We start from the raw sequence: 19,514 nt of genomic DNA on the forward strand, positions 1-19,514 counted from the left end.
ATAGAAAACTTATACATGATTTAAATTTTAAAGTAAGTGAATGAATAAAATTCTTTGTTGGTCAATTATTTATAAAAAATGATCCAGAAACAATTTTTATCCATATATCTAAAATTATTTGAATTGTTCTATATTTTTATTCAAACAGTCCAATATTTAAAGTTGGCATAGTTATGTATTTATTTGTAAGCACAGTTCTTGATACTATGAATATAAATGTTATTAATTTTTATTGATAATAATATATATAAAAGATGGTATCAGATATGTAGAAATCAAAGCATATAACAGATGTGTACGTTATTTTTTTTTCTATTCAAAATAGTGCATCCCTAAATTATAGGAAGTAAATGAGAGGGGAAGTTATAAAATATTACAAGACACGTTATATTACAGATGTTAAATATTGGCAGTTGATTATTTCAAAAAGTAGATTGTAAATAATTGGATCTAACATGTATCAATAGGTCACACTGCAAATTTAATAGTATTGATGATATTACAGTTGGCATTATCAATGTCCTAAAAACTAGTTTAAGCAGCACCTAGGTACTTCGACGGCAAATCAATCATATCTAAATTCCTATTTTTAAAATCTGTTTTAAACAGCTCAAATCAGTTTAACCTTTTCTAAATTGGTTAAAATCATTCTAAATTTGTATAATTCAAACTTAACTTGTGTAAATCGGCTAAATCGAATAACAATATTAGTGTCAGTCCATAAATTTTTGTGATTTTATTATTTCCGTATCTAATTTGTATAATCCATAAAACAACTTTATAGTTGAACTTAAAAATTAAAATATTTAATATAAATATATTATAAATAATAGAATAAATAATTCGTTAACACATAAACTATGTCTAAATCTTGTATAATCTACCTAATCGGTATGTCTAGCCATTTATTTAAAATTTAATGTTACATCTCATCAAAGTATATATTAGTTAATTAATCTAACAAATGAGAGAGCCCGTTTTGCTCCAAAAAAAGAGAGCTTGTCTATCGATCATACATACAGAACCGTCCACCGATCTAAGTATTATGGAGAGAGCTACATCATTGAATTACTACTCGAAATCTGTTCATCATGTTCGGATATGCTGTAGATAATTGATCATTGTAATAAAATAGATTTTACATGATGATATAATAAATACTATTATTTGCAAAATGATTTTTAACAACATAGTTCTCACATTAAAAGTTAGAGTGGTTAATATCGTTTATACCTTTAATGAATGATTAAATTTATTTATATATTATTGGTTATACATTATAATAATAAAATTAGTCCTAAATAAAAATGAATTTCAAATTTATAAAATAAGATAACTCAAAAATAAATGTAATAAAAATTATCCAAAAATAAGAAGATAATTTCTATATTTTGTGTTGTTATCCAAAAGAATATCATTTAATGTATTTAAAAATAAAAGATAATTTCTATATATATTTTGCTGCAATCCGAAAACAATATCTTTTAGTTGCTGACAAAAGAAAACTCTTTTAGTTATAAGAAGTTAAACATTAAAAAATAGAAAACACATAAATAAATACTCCCTCCGTTTCTTAAAGAGTGTCGTTGTAACATTTTCACACAGATTAAGAAAGTTGTTTGAAATATATGTAAGTTGTAATTAGTTATACCTCTTTGACCAATAGTATTTTAGATAAATAAAATTATTTATAAAATCAATGCAGTTTGTAATTAATTTTCAGCTGAAAGTTAGTATAATTTACATTGGAATTGTAAAGTGACACTCTCTGTGTAACAAGAAAATGAGTTTAGAGTGACACTTATTATAAAACAGAGGGAGTATTAATCAAGTAAAAATATTACTTTTATATTGTATAAATTAAGACACTGAATGATTTCAAAATTTTATTTATTAATAATGAATATAGTGTGGAAAGAAATTTCAAATTATTTATAACACATGTAAGTTTTCAAAAAATTTAACCCAATAACACACACACACACATATATATATATATATATATATATATATTTTTGATGAATCACTTTGTCATGTATAAATAATTTTATATTCAGTTCAAAAATTTTTGAAAACATAACAATAACTTATCATAATAATTTTAGAATTAATAATGTATGTATGATGTAAAATATTTTTAGATAACATAATATAGAATCCTTAATTATCTATTAAAATCCAATGTAATTATTTATTAATAAGGATAATAGAGATTTTAAATGCTCTAATTTTCACTTTGCAATTAATACTATAAATAGTTTTGAATTATTTGCTAATTTTTCAGAAATTATCATAATGAGAGTGATTTTGATTGTTCTAGAAAATTTATTTCAAATATAGATGATTCGTATATTAAATTTTAAATAAATTTGGTTTAATATTATTAGACCAAATATAAATAAATACATATATAATATTTTAATATTACTTAACTAAATATAATATAATATAAATTTGATATTATCAAGTACTAATCAAGGCCGTAGTAATCGATGATTTGACCGGTGTTAAAATAAAAAAGACTTAACAAATAATGAGAACTATATCTTGACTTGAACCAAATTAAAATCGAAAAGTACCATTATCCTTTTTTCTCTTCCATCGAAGATATTGTTATAAATATTGTAGTGATGTCCATATGGAAAGTCCTAGATATACTTGTTCCCCACTCCAAGTTAAGCTTTGTCTCCAAGCTATTGTATCCTATATAAAGAGATCATTATTCATGGAATAAGACACACAAATTCCTCTCTTCTCTTCTCTTCTCTTCTTTATTTACAACACGTTATCAGCACGAGACTCTAAACCCTAGCTAAAATCCAGCGACCACAAAAACCTTAATTTCAGCCGCAACTTTAAACCGTCATATCTCCCTAACCGTAAGGATCCAGACGGCGAGTAATATATCAAATTGAAGCTCTTGACGAGACGAATCCAGCGCCGCAGACCACGCATCAATCCGACTCCAGACGCGCCGTCACCTCCCAGTGCAAGCCGCGCCGTCAAAGATCATCCAAAACCCTAATAGCCGCCAACTCCTTATCTCTCTTAATTTCGATTTCTATTGTTCTTAGATCTCATACTAATCCAACTTTGAAACTTTCATTGTTGATTATTTAAGGTTTCTAAAAGAGGAACCAAGGAGAAAAGATCGGCAAAGATTAAGGTAAGATCTCAAGAACCCTAATCTTTACTTGTGGTTCAAGCAATTCGGGTTTCAAACTTCTCTTCATCTTAAATCCGATTTAAAAATTTTGCGATTTGATTTGGTTGATTTTAGTTCTGTTTATTTTAAAATCAAAACCCTAAACCCTTAATAGTTTTACATGACTTTAGTTTTGTATGGACAACAAGTGATACCCCTTTAAGGATGACACGCTATATGTCCAAACAAAATTTAAGGTCAATGTTTAACCTAATCCTAAAAACAGATTTGAATTTTAAACCCTAATCCTTAAAGTTTAAATCTGATTTTAAGAAACCCTAAATCCTAAAATATAAAGCATGTGATTACATGACTTTCGTTTTGTATGGACAACAAGTGATACCCCTTTAAGGATGACACGCTATATGTCCAAACAAAACATAAGGTTAATGTTTTCCACATCTTTTGGTCGATGATGCACACCATAGTGTGGCTAGACCATGATTTTCTTTTAAGTCAATGATGCATACCAATAGGTATGACTAGACCATATGAAGTAAAGGTCGATGATACGTACTCTTAAGTACGATTAGACCATAAAACAAAATCAATGGTCGATGATGTTCACCCTCAGGTGCAACTAGATTTTTCACCTATGATTCACGGTGATCATCCACGATGATCCGCGTTGATCTATGATCCATGATGATCCTCGATGATCCGCGATAATCTACGATGATCAGTGATCCAAGGTGATCCACGGTGATCCTCGATGATCCACGGTGATCCACAATCACCGGTGATGGATGATGCGCACCACAGTGCAGCTAAATCACGATCCGTTTTATTTGGTCGAGGATGTGTACCGAATGGTACTACTAGACCATTAAATCGCATGGGTCGATGTAGCATACCATATGGTATGGCTAAACCATGCACTCTTCCATCCCACTATTTTCAAGGGATTTATAAATCAAATAAGTTGATTAAGTGATGGATGAGTTATGAGAAAGTAAATTTCTAAAGAGAATGCAAACTGGCCGTATGGCCCTCTTATTTGTTTGCTGGCAATGTGATTTAATTGTGTAATAGCCGAATGGCATTGGTCACACAAGCCATATGGCTTTATTGTTTACATACTAGCCGAGTGCCTTTTATTTCTTGGATAGCCAATGGCATCAGAAAATTGTATGTACTAACACAAATCATTTTGATATGATTCAGATGTCGAGACTCCATCACTCGGATTACCCAGCCCTTGATCTCAATGGAGACAATTACCTTGATTGGGCGATGAACACTTCAGCCGATTTAAAGTCTAAAGGACTTGGGAAGTGTATCAAATACGGCAATGATACCCTTGCATATGAAAGGCGTAGAGCTGTTTTGATAATGAAAAAGCATCTCGTGAAGGATCTGTATGATGAGTGCAGTTACATCAACGATCCTTACGATCTCTGGTCGAGATTGAACACCATGTTCTTCGAGCCACTACTAGATGAGTCCATGAAAGAATGGAAGGCTCTGAGGTTCCAGGATTATGAATCCGTGGATGACTATCACTTTGATCTTATGAGAATCACCTATAGTCTTAAACTATGTGGTGTAGTGATAACAAACTATGACTTGTTAAGCAAGACTCGTGACACGATCCATTCAAAGGAAGTGTTGTTATCACAGAAGGCTAAAGGTTTCACAACCTATTACGACCTTCTCTCATACCTTTCAGCTCTTGAGGAAAAGAAGCAGAAAAGGAAAGTCAACCTCGACAAACTCGACTATGTTATGGAGATAAGTGCCGAGTATCAATGTGAGATGATATACGGTGATGCTGAAGAAGCTAAGAAAAGAAAATTCGGGTGGACTCATATAGATGATGAGATTGGTTTATTCATTGAATAGAGAACCAAATGTGAGCCACGTCCAAGATGTTATTATGGACTGGCCGGCTATTGTTTAAGCCTTTTGACATTCTGATTTCATACTTATGATTTGGTGTTTTCTTTTAAATATAATTTGTCATTCAAATTTCATAGCATTAATAAAAGTTTTTCTTTTATCTTGATTGATTTGCTTGAAAAATATTTTTGATTGACAAATGAGAATGAAAACTCGAGAAGAGTATGTCTAGACCACCACGCCTAAGGCATGGCCTTAAGAGGCACGAAATTTATCACCTAAGACCCATTGAGAGAGACCCAAAATCCCCACTGGCCGTGGACAAGGATACCACAATAACCGTGGTTGTAGATCCAATCATGGTCGAGGAGGGAGTAAAGGTCGAAATGGCATTACAAGCCACATCAAAATGGTTTCAATAATAAACCAATGGGCAGAGCAAAGCAAAAGGAAATGTTTCTTTTAGCTTATGAAAATCGCCAAAGGCATACATATAAAAGAGGTCGAGACTACATTCTCCCTACTGATCTAATACTATGCTAAGGATCGGTGTGATAAGGCATAAAAGCCTAGGTAACCAGTAAGGTTCACCAACGAATTTATACACTTTATGGCATGACCGGATTAGCCATCCTGGTCTGAACTTGATTAATAAGGCACAAAGAGTTATCCCATAAGATCTCACGTTGTGAAACATGTACACAAGGGAAACTCAGTAGGCTTCATTGTTCCAAGCAACACGAAAGTATAATCTGATCATGAGGATAGTAAGAACAGAACCCGTGATCATGACCAGACCACAAATTCGTGTATCATGGTCTAAAACCATGCTGACCGTCCAAGCATTACGTTTAAGTGAGGACAAACAAACGTACTTTATAGCATGTTCATGAGGGGGAGAATAAACACTCCGTGTGGTCCATGACCATACTATAAAACCCGAACATGATAAGCATGGCTGAAGGCCATAAGGCATTATAGCTTGGCCGTAAAAGGCATAACCTATAAGGTTGAGACTTCAAAAGTCTATAAGCTTGGGTACACCACAAGAATACATGTATGAAAGATAAGTTACATCAGGCCATATAAAGTGAGCATAGATATTCCCGTCTAAAGATGATAAAGGGTCATAATCCAGATATAGACCATCCTAAGAGTCTATGAATAAACCACCACATACCTATGTGCCATCTAGGATGGAATACCTCATCTAAGGATGAGATGAAAATCGGGAATATATGTTGGATAAGAGAACATGATCTTTCTCCCACGAATTCAGTGAGACCATGAGCCAAACAAAGGTGATCATATTGTGGCCAAGGTACACGGATTACATACAAGATGAATCCGACTATCCAACATCATGGAGAAAGCTATAAGCTGGTAAATAGAAAGTAAAAGTGGAATGGTTTTAACCATCCAAGTCTTGGCAAAGATCCTCGGACCAGATATATATATATATATGGACGTTCATAAACAAAGAAAGAATGATAGCCAGACAGACCCGAAAGAATGACTAAGTCATACCAGCTTAGCACCACTATATAAATGTCCTAGTAGAGACATAATCAAGTTGCTGTAAAAGTCTATACAAGATAGACCAGAATGTTCCATATATAATGAACCACGAATAGAAAAGTTAAGGTGCTCATAATGATAGATTCGGGTTCATGAAAGAGAAACCATACTAGACAATGAGATAAGACCGGCCGGTCCTAAGGTACAGGTATCATACAATGTAGCCTTGCAAACTACAAAGTATTCAATGATCCTGATAATAATAAAATCTCAATCGATTGTATCATGTCTAGAACGCGATAGAACGCGATGGAACATTATATAAAGTGTCGACACATACACACACTCATAAGTGATAAAGAGAAAGCACTTGAGCATAAGAGATATGCGAGGATCACTAACCCACGTAAGAGTACTCATAGAATGAGACGTGGAGTTAAACCCAAAGAATGTATGAGATGGGCGTATTGGCCAAATACATAAGTGAGACGCCATCTAACCAGTGAACAGATGAGTCTTGTGAGGAAAAGAAAATCGTGAGCAGTAGAACATGAAAGTACAAACAAGTGGTCGTACATGTTGCTACATAAAGCATTCAATGGAATGGCTTGATCACACAAGGATACTCACAGGGACTAAGGAACAAGGAAATAAATTCCTAATGTGGTGAATGCTACTACCCAATATCGAAATCTGGACATCTAAGAAAGATGTAGTAGACATTGGATATCTCACTGGATATAAAGGTAATATAAGATACCTTGAAAGATGAGAAAGAAGTTCTCATAGAACAACATCGTTCCTGCGTTGTTCATGGACTGAAATGCAGCTGCATACACACGATATGATAAGACTAAGTGATGCTTAGTAGAAAGTTCTATAAGAACGTTTCAAATCAGTCCATATAGTAGTCAATATATTCCTTGTGTTTATACTTAAAGAAAGGATGATTAAGATGATTGATTCTTGGAAAGGCTATGAAGAGACTACGATGATCTATAGTAGAGATCATTAGCCGTATATAAAGGTTGGAATCTATGATCCAACATACCAAGAATAGATTGATCAAATGGTCTGAGAATCCATCAGATTCACGACCAAAGGGAACCATACCGACTAGGATCATGTCCGACCTAGTTCGACCTTAATCATCACTGGTCCCGACCAATCCATCCCGTCCAGCTTGTTCCGACCAGTTCCTCTAGGTCTTAAATCCGACCTAAACCATCCAAGTGAGAGGAACGTCCTATTGACCAAAAAGTGGCTTAGCTTTGATTAAACTTCAAACTATAACACAATAGCCACTTCATGAACATAACGTGGACATATACTAAAAGTTCATAAAGAGTTTTGGTCAAAGGATATGAATAAGATATATAGTGGACAAGAACATAGTCCGGATGGATTATGGATGATGTCATGATCCAGACAGATCATGGACATACAAAGACATTCATGGTCGAATTTATCTAAGAGAGATAAACCATATGATCCGAATGGACCATGAATATCATGAAAGCATTTTGTTGATGCAGGTTACCAGTCCGATCCACACAGTGCTAAGTCCCAAACCGGCTATGTTTTCACATATGGAGGCACGACCATTTCATGGAGATCAGTCAAGCAGACTATATCAGCCACATCATCCAATCACTCGGATATATTGGCGATCCATGAAGCAAGCGGAGAGTGTGTCTGGTTGAAACTCATGACACACCATATTCGGACAGCATGTGGGATCACGGATGGTAAAGACGAGCCGACCGTTCTTTACGAAGACAATACGGCCTGCATAGCTCAGCTCAAAGATGGTTACATCAAGGGTGACAAGACTAAGCATGTTCTCCCCAAGTTCTTCTTCACCAACGATCTTCAGAAAGAAGGAGAGGTCAAGGTCCTCTAAGTCAGATCTAGCGAGAACTCAGCCGACCTCTTCACTTAGGCATTACCAACATGCACGCTCAGGAAGCTTATGCAGCAGATTGGTATGCGATCACTGAGAAGCCTTCAGTGATATTCACTTCAGGGGAAGTAATGCGGCTGTACTCTTTTTCCTATCCATGGCTTCCCGTTTTTACCACATTGGGTTTTTGGGTTTACCATGGAAAGGTTTTAACGAGGCAGTATTCCAAACGCATTACAAACTCTAGACGGTTATGGCATTACAATCTCGGTTTTTAACGAGACAGCATCTACGGCGTTTTGAAAGCACTTCGACATATTGGACATCAAGGGGAAGTGTTATAAATATTGTAGTGATGTCCATATGGAAAGTCCTAGATATACTTGTTCCCCACTCCAAGTTAAGCTTTGTCTCCAAGCTATTGTATCCTATATAAAGAGATCATTATTCATGGAATAAGACACACAAATTCCTCTCTTCTCTTCTCTTCTCTTCTTTATTTACAACAGATATGAATTATTGGGGAGTTTTTATTTTTGAGTCAGCACCAACAATTACGCGTTAATTTCTCCGCGTTGAGCTTCCTTCACCCTTCGGAAAACCATTTTAATAATTTTCTTCAACTCTTTTGTCTTTATCTGTTGTGTACTGCTGCCTGAATATGCACTTGTTCTTCTTCTTGTCTTCGCCACCGGCAAATCGCGAGACAGACATTCTCTCGCGAACAAAGATAGCCAAGAAGACCACCAAAGTACAAAGTGTTAAGTCTTTTTTTTTTGCTTCTTACAAAGTAAAAAACATAAAAGCTACTTCCTTTACTCAAATCATTTTACTTCTTGATTCAGATTTGCAGGTCAAGCTTGTAGCTTCATGACTTGGCTCTGAAAGATTGTTTCTTTACTAAAAGGGTATTAAGATTTGAGATTGTACTAATGGCGTCTAGAGAAGGAAAGAGGCGTACTCATCAACATCATGAGAATCTTGTCCCTCTTGCTGCTCTGTTAAGCAGAGAGACTAGAGCTGCTAAGATGGAGAAACCGATTGTTAGATACGGAGAAGCTGCTCAATCTAGGAAAGGCGAAGATTACCTCTTGATCAAGACTGATACTCTCCGTGTTCCTTCCAACTCTTCCTCTGCTTTCTCTGTCTTTGCGGTAAAATCTGAGACCTTTTATTACATTATCATAAGATATGTTTTGTTATTACCTTAGTAAAGTTTCTGTTATTAGATATTTGATGGGCACAATGGAAAAGCTGCAGCGGTTTTCACAAGGGAGAATCTGTTGGACCATGTTCTGAGTGCAATTCCCCGTGGGCTTAGCCGCGACGAGTGGCTTCAAGCTTTGCCTCGTGCATTAGTCTCTGGATTCGTGAAGACTGACAAGGAGTTTCAGAGCAGAGGAGAGACTTCAGGAACAACAGCCACGTTTGTGATAGTGGATGGATGGACCGTGACTGTTGCTTGCGTTGGGGACTCCCGCTGCGTCTTGGATACTTCAGGCGGTTCTGTTTCAAACCTCACTGTTGATCACAGGCTTGAAGATAACAAAGAAGAGTATGTAAGCTTTTTACTTTTTTAGATCTTTAAGCAACATCTAACCACCTATTATATCATGTTACTTAGGAGAGAAAGGGTGACTGCTAGTGGTGGAGAAGTTGGAAGGCTAAGCATTGTTGGAGGCGTTGAGATTGGTCCTCTACGGTGTTGGCCTGGAGGTCTCTGTCTTTCTAGGTCTATAGGGGATATGGATGTTGGAGAGTTCATTGTTCCAGTTCCTTTTGTAAAGCAAGTGAAGGTATATATATAGTCAGTGTTTCCTTATAGATTTTGTTTTGCCACTTTAACAAAACAAACACTGACAATTGTTATTATATGAATATAAAAGCTGTCAAACCTGGGAGGAAGGCTTATTATCGCCTCAGATGGTATATGGGACGCTCTCTCCTCAGAAGCTGCAGCCAAAGCTTGCCGTGGTTTACCAGCTGAACTTGCTGCTAGACAAGTAGTCAAGGTGATATAATTTTCTTAAAACCAGTTTCATACTCCCTCCATTTTATTTTAGTTATGATTTTAGATTTATGCACACGGATTAAAAAACATTTAATTTTGCATTTTTTTCCTAAATAAAAACATTATTTACATCTTGTTTTGCATTAAAAATTTTAAACAACATTTATTTTGCAACGAAATATGTTGCAGGAAGCATTGAGAAGAAGGGGTCTCAAGGATGACACAACCTGCATTGTGGTCGACATAATCCCACCAGACATCTCTCAAGAACCATCTTCTTCTCCTAATAAACACAACAACTTCTTTAGATCTTTGCTCTTTAGAAAGAAATCGAACTCATCTAACAAACTCTCCAAGAAACTCTCCACTGTCAGTATCGTTGAAGAGCTTTTCGAAGAAGGCTCCGCAATGCTAGCAGAAAGGTCCTCTCTTTTTTGTCCCTCAAAGACTTGAACATAATCGCTTAGCAAATGTTTCTTTTAATTCTTCTTGCAGGTTAAGATCAGGTGACTTTTCTAAGGAACCAACAACAGGAGGAGGAGGGATATTCACGTGTGCGATATGCCAGCTAGACTTGGCTCCAAGTGAAGGCATATCGGTCCATGCGGGTTCAATCTTCTCCACGAGTCTAAAGCCGTGGCAAGGACCGTTCTTATGCACAGACTGTCGTGACAAAAAGGACGCAATGGAAGGGAAACGCCCAAGTGGAGTTAAAGTCATCTAAGGTTGAAGATGGTATGTATGTACTACTTCCACTTCTCATACGCACTATCTCTATTCATTCATTGTGTAATTCTTTCTTCTTTGGTTCTTTGTTTATTACATCCATTCAAATTAATTTGGGTTGACCTGGTTCTTTATACATATGAGGATCAGGTTCAGTGTTGGATAGTGTATTGATTGGTATATGGTTTGAAAAGCTTGTGTTCATACTGAAGCAAAAATACTTATGTATTTTCTCTTTTGTCATTCTCTGAAAAAAATCGAGTTGTTGCTCTCCTTTTTTCTTTTACTTATTATAATATTTAATTTAAAACCTAAGTACTATCCAAGTGTGATACAGAGGAGGTATAAAAAAAATACAGAGGTGAATCCAAACTTTTGAAAATCTGGCAAACAAATCAATAATCAACCTTATGGTTTTGTTGGAAACCTTCAACTAACGTTACAACCTTCGGTTTACAAAAAAAAAAAAAAAAAAAAAACGTTACAACCTTCAACTAAATAGTGATCAAGCTTGGAATAAAAGAAACAGCTTGATCCAAATAACTAGGTAAAATAACCATAGGAAGACGAGAATCTGTTCCAGTATCGTGTACGAATAAAGAAGGGTTTTTTTTTTGGGTCCATATAAAGAAGGGTCTTTGTTAGTCGGGTAAAGAAATAATAACCGTGTCTTGTCGAAAATTGTGACCGGTAATATTGGAAAACGGCAGCCGTCACCATGAGTATATCCTAGATTTAGATTTAGACTAAAAATCTTATCCCATACCTTATGTGAATTCAATGACCATATATCCTGTATGCCGTCGTTTTTCATCTCTGACACACAAAGACAATTATTCAGACTCCACATGATAATGCGGTGATCCCATGTAGTGGCAATAGGAATCTCTGTCATTAACTGAAAAATCTCTGTGTGAAGATCAAAACATATCATCTTTATTTTCCCACAACTCTCGACAGTAAACCAGTGAAGTGATCCATTTAAATATAATGGTTGAGATTCGAGTTCTTCATAGATCCGGTATGGAGAACCATTCACATGTCTCCAAGTATTAGTGGTAAAATCAAAAACCTCACAAGTAGTTTGGCCATCTAGGCCTAGTCCTTTTGAGTTATATAACCATACCATCTTGTACTTGCTTGTCACAATGTCTTTACCAAACCCTAGATAAGATCCTCTACACTTACCTACGAAAGAAGCCAAAAAAAAAAAAAACAAAGACAGTTAATCAAAGCAATAATAGTAAAAATAATACAAAACATAAGAAACCTAAATTTTATAACATATAAAAGTGAGACTTTACTGTTTTGATTTTCCCTAATGCAGTTGATTTGTTGAATCTGAGCTCGAGGAAGAAATCGATACCATCTAGTCGCTGGATTGAAGACGTACATCACTTTTCTAAAGTCGTAGATGCAAACAAGACCATCACAGCTTCCTGTAACTGCAAGACTTCTTCTACTAGGTTTGGGGATATAATTGACCTTTGTGAATAAAGAATGGGATTCTAAAGTCCTTAGACAAGAATAAGGATTTGATTCGTGGTGAATGTCACCGCCTAGAAGGATATCCGGAACTCGTGACTGCACGCTGGCTAGATGTCTCGATGCGAAGGATCTTGATTTGATCATTGACTTCCACTGCTTAGAAACAGATGTGAATCTGACAAGCGATTTTATATCCAGTCTCTGTAAAATCTCTTCTACAAGATCATTCGGTAATCGTTCTTCCTCTATTGCGATTCTCATTCTCTTTTCTTTCACTTATTAGACTTAGGGTTTGTCTGCTTTTTCGTGATAGCACACTTTTATATGTATTTATAATTGGATCTCTTCTTATCTATTACGTCGGTTTAGCTAGGTATTATTGTTTCCTAAACCATATCAACTTTGGTCCTTAAACAAACAATAATATATAATATTTTCCATTCTTGATTATTTCTTAGAATCCTCCGCAGATGAAGTTATCACAAGCCACATACTATTACATTATCTTAGAAACCAAAGTTAGCAACTTTTTATAAACGCAAAAAGAATCAAATATTAGAAAACAGAAACTGATGGGCAGCCATCTTATTAAAGCACAAAAAATTGAAGTAACTCTTTGGTCAGAGTGGCAGAAGATATTGTATAGGTTTTTGATTATGATACTCCTATGCTCTGTGTTACTTGATAGGTGCTTCATGTAGTCTGCAAACACAATAGAATGAGCTATTATTATATAAATAGTGTCATGTATTGGTCCTGAAAACAAATTATGATCTATATTATTCAGTTTCAGTTCATGCTTAATGCTTACCCGCATTCGCTTTCTGCATCTCTTCGTTTCCACAAAGTCATCTTCACATTCCTTACCTTGTTCAGTCTCGTGGCATATACCATAAACAACATTCTCTTCTTCGGGTTCACAAACACGAGGAATAATGTTTTGATCACCAAGTCCTTTCTCCGCTAGTGAATAGTCTTTAAAGACACGTATACCCCATTTCTGTAACTTGAACGTAGACTCTCCATTATTACTTAAATAAAGTTGTATATCCACCTGATCGTAACCAGCATTGTCTTTGTTTAGAAAAAAACGGCAGTCCATTATAAACACATGACCACCCTTCTGAGTTGTCCAAAAGCTATGTGGCTGTCCGAAAGATTCAAACATGTTACCAAATCTTCCTTTAAACCGACAACTCACATGGATATATCAGGAAAACTCCTCAACCGTGAGCAACTAGTAAGATCAAGTATGTCAAGAGAATTGAGGTTGATGCCATTAGGAAGAGTCTCCAAGTTTATGCAGTATCTAATGCTCAAACTTTTCAGTTTATTGAGATTATGAAATGAAGAAGGAAGCTCCACCAAAGTTGGTATATCCGAGAGGTACAACTTCGTTAAAGAGGAAGATAGCATGGCCAGGAGGGGTGTAAGCGGCTAAAACACACCAAAAAAACTATTAAATTGTTATCTATGTAAACAGAAAATTCTATAAAAATTCTTTAACTAAATTTTGTAAAGCTTTTTTGAGCATCTTCGGTAGGAGTGTTCAATCCGGATAATGGTTCGATTTCAGTTCGATTTTTTCGGTTTATTAGTATGTTGATTTTTAAAAAATAGCTACCGTATTAAAATCATATTTACTTTGGTTTAATTCAGTTTATATTCCGTCGGTTTTTGGTTCATTATGTTTTATACCAAAAAACCATAAGTTTATTTATCTTGTAAGATATTTCGGATTTTAAAGAGTCAAATTTTTATTTTATTTTTATTTTAGTATTTAAAATAGTTACTAAACATATTAAGTTAATAATTATAATAGTTTTTATAGAATTAAAAAATAAAAATTAGCAATCCATAATATACACATATTTGTTAACAAAAAGGTAAAAGTTATGTTTTATTTAATTTGATAAAAAGAAGCATAACTTTACATTTAAAAAAATATTAAACTACTAAAATAAACATTTTAAATATGAAGATCATATCAATAAAATAAATTATGTATATATTCTTAATTATCTATTTACATATAATTATGCTACTATTTTAATTGATCGGTTTATTCGGTTTGATCGGCTTATATACCAAATTATATTTATATATCACGGTTTTTTAAAATTGACATCCATTAGGTATATTTGGCATTACCAAATCCAAACCACTTTCTCTATTTTGGTTCAATTTAGTTTTAATTGGTTCGGGTTTACCGGATTGAACACCTCTAATCTCGAGCGTAAAACTTTATTTTCCTCTAAAATTGAGTAATTTCATAATAAATTAGATTTTTTAACTCTAATCTATTTTAGAGTAAAAATATAATAATGAACAAAAATAACAGAATTACTCATTTATGGAGATATTATTTATACTCCATTATAAAGTGGAAAATAGAGTAGGTTGAAGAATTTTTTACTTAAATATTCATGTTAGAATAAAATATGAAGTGAGGATGGAAATCTCTTAGTACCTAAAACTTTTTGCTATCTAATTTAATATTTTAATGTAATACTTTTAAATTAAATAAACTAACTTTTAAATTTTGTTTTAATATTCAAACTATATTTTCTTTAATAAAAATTACTAATAAATTTCAAACACAATTATTAAATCTTAAAAATTAAAAAAAAAAAAATCTTAATAATTCCTAATTTAACCTTAAACTTTAGGAATAAAAGTAAAGAATTTGGATGAACTTTTTAAAATTATTAAATTTAATTTTGAAAGAAAAAAATAAATTAGTATCAAATTTTAGAAAACTAATTAAATTTGATCAAAAAAGTAAAACTAGACAATTTAAAGGTTAGCCAAAATTTATTTTCTTTTATTTATAAATTTTAAATAAATCAGAAATTTTAGAGATTTTATTTTGAAGTTTTAAAATTTTATTGGAAACTTATTAATACTTTTTTGATTAAAATAAACATAGTTTGTGTATTAAAGTGAGTGAAGTTTGAAAAAAAATTAATGTATTTTTTTATCAAAACAAAAATTAATGTATAGTTGAACAAAATAATTAGTTAAAATATTAGATTGGGTAGCAAAAATATTTAGACATTCAAAAGATTAACAAACTTTAGTTAGAGTATTTTTATGAATTTTTTTCTTCTCTAAATGCTTCTTACGAAATATAGACCTAGCCATTAATTTTTTATAAAAAGTACTTGGAACTTGGAAGACACATTTGGTTAAGTACATACATGGACTCTTCCCCACAATTTTTCACTCTTCATTCTAAACATCCCAAGCTCAGCAAGATTCTCTAGACGCAGGTTAGATGGAAATTCTTCAATGGCTGTTTCGCTCAAATCTAGCACGGAAATGTTGGTTGAGATATCAGGAAAACTCTTCAACCTCGAGCATCCCTTGAGAATGAACCGTTCAAGAGACTTCAGATTCATTCCGGTTGGAAGAATCTCCAAATTTTCACAGAATGACACATCCAACTTCTTGAGTTTGTTGAGATACTGAATAGAAGAAGGAAGCTCCACCAAATTCGAGCAAAACACAAGATTAAGTGTTTCGAGATTAGTGGCCATAGAAAGATTTGGGATTTCTTTAAGATTTCTAGATCTCTGCAAATCTATATTCCTTAGACCTGTAAGTGACTATAGTAAAAGCCAGGTACACATCGTTTGAAAGTATTGTTATCTTTATGTGCATCTAAAAACTTACACGAACTCCTTCCCACAGTTTCTCTAGCTTGCTCCCTTGCATATGAATCTTAACAAGATATGTAGGACAAAAGTTCGGAGGCATACATTTCATTGGGTATCCATCAAACCTTAAGAATCTAAGTTTTGGGGGCAAATAGTCAAAGCCTTCCTCAAAATTCCATATGACTTCTTTTCCATGGTCCCATTTCTAAGTATACATGTTTCAAAAACGGAGATTCAGCATCCCTTTGAAGGCGGTCTTAGGTATTCTCAACTCATCAGTATCATATATATATCCAATGCTATACCTACAACATTTTTAGTACCCTGAAAATATGGGAAATCATTGCCTTGATTAACAAGAAATCTCCAATCTTATAAAGATAGTCATAGAAGGACAAATATAATATTATTGTGATATCTTCAAGTACATTGCTTACATCCTTTGAATCTATCAGGAATTCACGTTCTCCTGGCTCGTCTGACTGTGCGCGAACAATTTCTTTTCCCATTTCTTCAACTAGGCAGTGCATCTCAACAATATTTTTATTTAGTGATGTTATTATACGTATGAGGGACTTGTCAACTAGAGTTTCTAGACCTATATCAACATTCTCACTATCTGCAAGCACCAACTCAATGTTCTTGATTTCATCACCTTTAAAGAAACATGCAATGTGACGAAATAATGCTTGATGTTCTTTGCTCTCTAATCCATCGTAGCTAACTCGTAGTGCTTTTCTATTTTTCCGTCTAGCCCTTTCCTAAGTGTTGGCAACATGTCTACCCAATACTTCTTGTTTCTACCCCGCAAACATGAACCTAGAATGTTTAGACCCAAAGGAAGACCACCTGCTCGTGCTGCTACTTCGGAAGCGAACTCCATGAAACCAACAAGTGGAGAATTTTGTCTACAAGCAGATTTACAGAGGATCCGAAGAGCTACATTTTCAGATGGTACACCCACCACGTAATTAAATACATTTTATCCCAAGACCTCTTATAATCTGCTTATCTTTTGTAATCTTAATGATTCTGCTTCGAGGACCAAACCATTCATCTCCACCCACCAAAGTATCCAATACCACTTGGTCACCCAAATCATCAATAATAATAAAATTAAGGCCTTTAGCTTCCGTTTCACTGCGCCTAAGTGATCAACCTCTATGATCTCTTTATCTAATATTTTAGAAAGTAAATTTTCTTGCAAGTTCATGTTATAGTCATCCGGGTTACACTTGCTATAAATTATGTCTTAGATATGAAGCGTCAGTCTATGTAAATACTACCTTGGAAGTGTTGAGAGAGTCGACTGAACAGAACTCTTACGATGGTCGTCTTACAAATTCCCGAAGAACACCATATACCAATCATCATCACTTCTTCAGATTCCAAAAATTAACAATGTACTCAACTCATCTGAGCGATATGATCCTCAATCATTGCAGCTTCGTTACCCCTAACAAAAGACAAAGATAAGTTTCACAAATATATTTCTTGTTCATAAAGTATCAGCATAATGTAGTACTTCATAAAATGTCACACCAGATTACGGAATGGAATCCAAGGATGTTTGCTACATTGGTCAAAGCTTCCTTCCAGCTAGTTTTCACTTCTTCATTTTTGTTGTGGCATGTCTCTTCAAAGATCTTTTCAAAGTCACCGGTTTATTTTCTTACATGAGAAGGTTCCAAACTGTAGAAAACAAGTATCACCATTTGACTAAAATCTTCAATTCATAATCTCCACAAATTCGTTAAGACACCAATTTGAAGAAGAGTAGTTTATGGAGAACACAATCACATCAATCATCGAATTCTTGATAGCATGTTGAAGCTCGGATCAAGTGACCGGCTTCTATTGATCTCGTTTTCTTTAAACGCAGTGATCAGTTTTCCGTCCAGATCCTTGAGAAAGTGACTCAAGAAAGTTACGCGGACGTCTTCCCCGCTAAAGCTTGGGAAGACATCAGACACCAAATTGCAAGAATAAGAGAAAGAAGAAGATGAAGGAGGCATAACGAGAGAACGAAACTAGTTTTCAGTAGAAGAAGACCAAATGAAACTTTTAGATATGTCTTACGTATCTAACTAAACAGTTTCACGGTTCACCATTGTTTATAAGATTTTGCTTACGCAAGTTGTCGTAATTTTGAAAGTGTATTATTTGTTGACTTAATCACGGGCCACACAAGTAAAATCCTTGAACTCAAGTTAAAATTGCTCGGTCCAAAATCTCCAAACCGGGCGATATGTTGGCGACTCGTTCGAACCAAACCGATCATGTCTCTAATGACAACTATCTTAAATGGACCGAGAAAAAGACACGAGATTTGTATGATTTGGATTCTACCCTCAGCCTTACGCTCCTTTGGCATATTTCCTTATTACTCAATTTTCGAAAAAGGCCAAAATATTATTCCATACATGATTTCTTTCGACAAAACATGTTTTTCAAATAACTAAAATACTTTTTACGAAACTAAGAAACTTTAAAGGTTTGAAGATTTAAAATCTTCTACATCGACTTTGAAATTTGATTTCTAAAATAAAAACAGTTTTTGCAGATTTATAAGTCTCAAAGTTTATGGAAAGTTCAGCTCAAAATAAATAATTTATCGGAAGTTTCATATATATTGCCGCAGGTAGAGCTTTTTTTTTGCCGCAGGTAGAGCTATATTTCTATGCGGGAGAGTTATGTTCTGTCCATTTTAAAATGTTTGTGTGTAGAATTGTACGTCGTGGAAAAAAAATCGTACGTCCTGGAGCTGAAAAAATGTTAACTACAAGAGCATCTCTACATTTTATTTTATTTAAACTAAAATAGAGTAATTCTAAAATAGAATCAATTTTTAAAAAATTAAATTCTACTCCAATCTTCATTTTAATATAAATAGAATAATAAATAAAATGGAACGATAAATTTAATTATTTAGTTATTAAATAATTTTACTTTAGTTTACGTTTTACTTTAATATAAAAATATTTTATTCCAAAATAAAATTTGTAGTAAAATATGATATGTTCTACTTGTATGATAAATGGATTTGATTGCTCGTAAAAAAACTAACTCATATAACACATGATAAATAATACTAAGACTTTAAATGTTTTCATCATACAATTACTAAACTGAAAATAACATTAGAATTGTCAGAAATTTAGTAAT

At 33.9% G+C, this 19,514-nt stretch overlaps 3 protein-coding genes and 1 pseudogene across 5 annotated transcripts; 2 read left to right on the forward strand and 2 right to left on the reverse strand.

Moving 5' to 3' along the window:
• Window positions 1-2,725: 2,725 nt before the first annotated feature.
• Window positions 2,726-5,210, forward strand: LOC130501342 (uncharacterized). Its single transcript, XM_056996247.1, has 2 exons — window positions 2,726-3,166; window positions 4,370-5,210. Exon 2 carries the CDS (start codon window positions 4,370-4,372, stop codon window positions 5,045-5,047), a length of 678 nt encoding a protein of 225 aa, XP_056852227.1. The 5' UTR covers window positions 2,726-3,166; the 3' UTR covers window positions 5,048-5,210.
• Window positions 5,211-9,034: 3,824 nt separating this feature from the next.
• LOC108843328 (probable protein phosphatase 2C 15) lies at window positions 9,035-11,432 on the forward strand. Of its 3 annotated transcripts, none has more exons than XM_018616507.2 (7): window positions 9,035-9,225; window positions 9,311-9,619; window positions 9,695-10,020; window positions 10,090-10,261; window positions 10,352-10,477; window positions 10,666-10,898; window positions 10,972-11,432. In XM_018616507.2, exons 2-7 carry the CDS (start codon window positions 9,398-9,400, stop codon window positions 11,198-11,200), a joined length of 1,308 nt encoding a protein of 435 aa, XP_018472009.2. In that variant the 5' UTR covers window positions 9,035-9,225; window positions 9,311-9,397; the 3' UTR covers window positions 11,201-11,432. The 3 variants fall into 3 exon arrangements, with proteins under 3 accessions (XP_018472009.2, XP_018472008.2, XP_056852215.1); XM_018616506.2 differs by having other exon boundaries at window positions 9,035-9,216; XM_056996235.1 differs by having other exon boundaries at window positions 9,035-9,619.
• Window positions 11,433-11,707: 275 nt separating this feature from the next.
• LOC108843330 (F-box/LRR-repeat/kelch-repeat protein At1g09650) lies at window positions 11,708-13,043 on the reverse strand. Its single transcript, XM_018616508.2, has 2 exons — window positions 12,507-13,043; window positions 11,708-12,390 (listed from the first exon to the last, which is right to left on the reverse strand). Exons 1-2 carry the CDS (start codon window positions 12,949-12,951, stop codon window positions 11,708-11,710), a joined length of 1,128 nt encoding a protein of 375 aa, XP_018472010.2. The 5' UTR covers window positions 12,952-13,043.
• Window positions 13,044-13,383: 340 nt separating this feature from the next.
• LOC108832345 (disease resistance protein RPS6-like) lies at window positions 13,384-18,364 on the reverse strand (annotated as a pseudogene).
• Window positions 18,365-19,514: the final 1,150 nt, after the last annotated feature.

This window comes from Raphanus sativus, chromosome 2 (assembly GCF_000801105.2).
Source record: "Raphanus sativus cultivar WK10039 chromosome 2, ASM80110v3, whole genome shotgun sequence".
NCBI lineage: Eukaryota > Viridiplantae > Streptophyta > Magnoliopsida > Brassicales > Brassicaceae > Raphanus > Raphanus sativus.

What these genes read in the sequence shown, in the direction of transcription:
- LOC130501342 (XM_056996247.1), top strand. Translation starts at nt 4,370, where the DNA reads ATGTCGAGACTCCATCACTCGGATTACCCAGCCCTTGATCTCAATGGA.
- LOC108843328 (XM_056996235.1), top strand. Translation starts at nt 9,398, where the DNA reads ATGGCGTCTAGAGAAGGAAAGAGGCGTACTCATCAACATCATGAGAAT. An exon ending in CTGCTTTCTCTGTCTTTGCG is followed by an intron (nt 9,620 to 9,694) that starts GTAAAATCTGAG and finishes TTCTGTTATTAG; the next exon opens with ATATTTGATGGGCACAATGG. An exon ending in CTTTTGTAAAGCAAGTGAAG is followed by an intron (nt 10,262 to 10,351) that starts GTATATATATAG and finishes TGAATATAAAAG; the next exon opens with CTGTCAAACCTGGGAGGAAG.
- LOC108843330 (XM_018616508.2), bottom strand. Translation starts at nt 12,951, where the DNA reads ATGAGAATCGCAATAGAGGAAGAACGATTACCGAATGATCTTGTAGAA. An exon ending in CATTAGGGAAAATCAAAACA is followed by an intron (nt 12,391 to 12,506) that starts GTAAAGTCTCAC and finishes CTTCTTTCGTAG; the next exon opens with GTAAGTGTAGAGGATCTTAT.